Below are 4649 nucleotides of genomic sequence, written 5' to 3' on the forward strand. Positions count from 1 at the left end.
GACACGCTCTCGCGATCCAAGGCGCTGTCCAGCACCAGCGAATAGTAATTCTTGAAGGTGGACACCAGCGTGAAGGGAACGTGGGGTGTTAATGAGCAGGTCACCTGCCCATTGGCACCAGAGTCACGGTCGGACACGCTGATCAGGGCGATGACGGTGCCCACCTGAGCATCCTCTCGCACTGGGAGCGACAGCGAAGTGATCATTACCTCAGGGGTATTGTCATTCAGATCCAGAACTTCCACTAGGACTGTACAATGACCTGCCATGGAAGGAATCCCTTTATCAATGGCGTTAACTTGAATTTCATACTCATTATTCTCTTCGAAATCCAATTTCCCGTAAATTCTGATTTCACCTGTTTCTGGATTTATTGAAAACATGCATTTCTCACTCACTGGCAAAATCAGTCTGATTCCATAGGAAATTTCTCTATTCACCCCTTCGTCTGGATCAGAAGCGTTTAGCTGAATCACTCTCGTGCCGTTTGGGACATTTTCAAACAGCACTACTTTATAGCCAGGCTTATCAAACTCTGGAGCGTTATCATTCACATCCAAAATGCTTATTTTAATCTGAACAGATCCTGTTAGCTCGGGCTTACCCCCATCTTGGGAGGTCAGCAATATATTAAGTTCTGGAGTTTCCTCTCTATCCAAAGACTTCCGTAGAACTAGTTCAGGCAATATACTTTTGTCGTTTTTCGTTATTATTTTAAGAGTAAAATACTCATTTAGACCTAACCTATAGGTCAGAAGAGAGTTTACACCCATATCCGCATCGGAAGCGCCCTCTAGAGGAAAATGAGAATCCAACGGGGCAGATTCAGAAATCAGTACCTTTTGCTCTTCTTCTCTGAACACCGGTGGGTTATCGTTAATGTCCTTCACCTCCACCTCCACATGGAAAACCTGTAGCGGCCTGTCCACGATCACCTCCAGGTGGATGCTGCAGTCCGCGCTCCGCCCGCACAGCTCTTCCCGGTCGATCCGAGAATTCACAAACAAAATGCCGTTCTGCAGATTTACCTCCAGAAGGTCCCGGTGTCCTTTGGACGCCACCCGGAACAGGCGTGGCACCAGCTCCGCCAGCTCCAGCCCTAGGTCTTGCGCGATGCGGCCCACGAAGGTGCCGTGTTTGGCCTCTTCCGGGACCGAGTAGTGGACCTGGCAGCTCCCGGGTTCCCCCACTGCAAGGAGCAGAAGCGACAGCAGCAGTCGCGGGGCTCCTGGGCCTCCTCTCCAGGAAAACACCATTGTAGTTAACAAGATCTCCGAGGTGGGACTGTTGGTTTTAAGGGATCGCTCACCTGCGAACCTTTGTGAGCAATCTCCCTTCCTGTAGGTATAGATATAGTAAAATTTACCCAGCATTCCGGTCAATATGGAGTCGATCCTATTCTGTCAATGGTTGGAATCTGGGCTCGGAGACAAAATTTTTCCTTTTCACCTTCTGAGTGTACAGCGACATCATGTGACTGATTATGTAAGTACAAGACAGATCGTCAGGTTCTTTTGGTTTTAGCCACTTCCCGGGGCACATTAAATTTTTTGACCTTTGGATGTTTTCATGGATTTTTTGTAAATGCTTATTTTTTTAATGTATAAGATATTAGTAACAAAGCACAGTCATTTCTATTATACTGCAGTTTTTAAAATATTCTGCTTCAAAGTCTATTATAATCATTGAAATACAGAATGTCAGAAGCAACTCTTTGCCTATCCTGGAGAATAAAATAAAGAATAATATACATCACCCTTGGCCTTATTTTGCTTACAATTCTCACTTGTAATGACTTTTATCTTTCACAAACACTTCATTGTAAGACTTTAGGAGAAACCTAAGAACTCCTGCACTTAGTAAAAAAAAAAAAAAAAAAGAAAGAAACTAAAGTATTTCTAGCTAAATATTTCATTCATATAAATTATTTTATTCATACTTCCGTTGGATATAAAAATTCATCATAAATATGGAACATGTCGTTTTTGGTTCCTTGATGCTCAAATGCGATGACTTTTCATACAACTGCTCTTATTCCCATAACATATTAAAATGAAGCTTGGGTACAGATCCTGTAAGGTTTCACTCTAGCAGGAGGAAAGCATTTTCATGTAATATGTTGAATCAAAGCTTCCAAATTTCACAGTATTCTAAAGTGGCTGTGGAGCCCTAATATGAAAAACATCTGTGAGATGTTTTGGAGCCCAGTCTCTCTAACTAAAATCAAATGAATATAAACTTCATAATGAATTTTTGGTTTCCCTTTAAATGTGCCCTTCAGGCCAGTTAGTAGTCACTCAAAATCTGCTTCTCTTCAGAAAATCAGAATGAAAAAAAAAAAAAAGAAAGAAAACTAAATCAGAATGGTGACTATGACACAAGGGAGAATCAAAGGACTTTTTATAATTTTATTAATTAATTCAAGATCAGCTTTAAGGGAAAACAAAACGCAGATAAGATTCCACAGCTAATGGTAAACAAATACAAAATTTATAAGCTCATTAAAATTCAAGTCAAAATCTTTAAGCCAACAATTTGTCACCATTCCTTTTACATATAATAACGAAGGGAAGTAAGATAAGAAATCTTTATAAAACCAGAAAGTAATAATCAATAATCATTCCACAAGTAAAAGATAACTTAAATCAACTATAAAACTGGTTCTTAAGTAATCAAAAAAATTGAATGTTTATGCTGTTGGGCTATTTAAATTGTCTAATACCACTACCCTGCTCCTTCATTTTCTATCCTCCACTTTCAAAAAAAGTCAATGTACAATGGTTGCTTAGAAACTTTATTGAAAAAGTAGTGTGTTAGTTATGTAGTCCTCACACACTGTTAGACATAATTAAATTACTAAAGAGATAAGAACATCTAAAATTAGCTTAATACTTAAACAATTGAACTAGAAGATGGAAATTATATTAAAATTATAATTTTACACCATTGAATGTAATCCTGAAATTAAGAATAAGCAGGAAAGACACAAAATTTGTAGAAAATAGCCCATATAATTCGGAATTATCTAAAAATGTACATTGACTACTTGTATATTGTAAAAATAACAATTTGCAAAAATTTAACATGTACTTAAGATATTCCAATATCTTTATTAAATTTAGATGACACTGAGTCATTCCAAAAACTTCATCTGGAGATGGATAATGATGTGTCCCCTACCTAACATTCACATTAATACATTTACAGTTTCATAAGTGATATGATGGCTTAATCTTTCAAGTCTGAAACATTTTGTGCTTTAATTTGGTTGCCTACTACAGAATAAAGAAATTTTAGCCCCTAAAGCTAAAGCGGAGCATACACATATGAATTTTATCAAATTCTCAAAGAAATCAGTTACTCTGCCACTCTACATATACCTAAGGATCACTGATTAGAAGAATGACCTAAGGTAAATGACCTTTGGTAGAATCATCAGAAGTGATTATAGCACATGAAAAGAAAATCTCACAAACATCAGAGATAAAGCTTTTAAAGACAAGAAATTTAAATTGCCAGATGAACAAAAATGATAATTTACATTTCACTTTAATACACTTAACATTTTCCTTTCTAGATGAATCCACAAAATGTAGGGCAGACTGCCAACCAGCATATATTGGAGATATTATAACGCATGTCTTCTAGATGCATCTTCTAGATGCATGTCTTCAGCAAGTTGGAAGACATGGTGGAGTGATATGAATAACTTTATTTGCCTAGTAAACTTTGTAAGCATAAATCTGGGAGTTCTATTTGACTATGTTGTAGATAAATCTGTACCCAGTACATGCAATAAAATAAATCGACAGAACTTTTAAGTTCTATTATTTCAATGAAACCACCAATCATGCAAGACTGAATTTTTAACTGCAAATAATAAGAAAATAGGTTTTATCTTATCAGTTGAGGCATAACTAAAGGTTACTTAATGGAAAATAAATGTATGACCCATGTTTAACTCTACAGAAAAAGGTAAATCTTTTCAGACTTAACGAAGAGAGTGTTCAATCTTTGATACAAGCCTGAAGTGAGAAAAGTCAAGCTATCTAATAATGTGAAAATATTAAAGCAAAAGGTAGTGTTAAAAGACAAAGAGGACGAACAAATGGAAATAACCACAGGAATTATCTACAGTAGTGTGGTTTAGAGATGAAATAAGTGGTCTAAGTACATCACTGAAAATTATAAATTATATCTAATAAAGTGCTGATAGGAGAGTCATTTTTGCATCTTCCTTTACCATTTTCTACCAAAACATTTGGAGACGTAGGGAATTTATTGGCCAAAAAAAAAATATATATATATATGTATATATATATATATATACGATTGCTCGCATGATTAAAATTGGATTTTTTATCAGTTGGCATTTGACTAACAGAAATTGTTCTCTAAAACATTTATACTCGTTTAAAACATTAATACTCAAAATACAGAATATTCATTACGTTTTTCTATGAAATCAAGTGGATTTTTAAAAATTTAACACAGACTTCAAAATAAGAGGAATCTGTAGGACTCACCTGCCCAGGGTAATTTGATCCTGCCTCCTGCCTTTCCTCTCCAACTTCTTTATCCAGACCAGGTGGAAGGCTGGGGCTGAAGGCCATGAGGTCGGTCTTGGGCGCGCCCTCCCCAGAGCACAC

At 36.8% G+C, this 4649-nt stretch overlaps 1 protein-coding gene across 1 annotated transcript; it reads right to left on the reverse strand.

Annotated features, from left to right (window-relative positions):
• Positions 1-7: 7 nt before the first annotated feature.
• On the reverse strand, positions 8-1256 carry LOC111140473 (protocadherin alpha-12-like; the record flags this gene model as incomplete). The annotated part of the gene is made up of 1 exon (XM_022492720.1): positions 8-1256. A coding segment is annotated over exon 1 (1249 nt), but the record flags the coding sequence as incomplete, so codon positions are not given.
• Between the last annotated feature and the right edge of the window lie 3393 nt (positions 1257-4649).

Source organism: Enhydra lutris, unplaced genomic scaffold (assembly GCF_002288905.1).
Source record: "Enhydra lutris kenyoni isolate GAN:26980312 unplaced genomic scaffold, ASM228890v2 scaffoldscaffold1710, whole genome shotgun sequence".
NCBI classification, from domain to species: domain Eukaryota; kingdom Metazoa; phylum Chordata; class Mammalia; order Carnivora; family Mustelidae; genus Enhydra; species Enhydra lutris.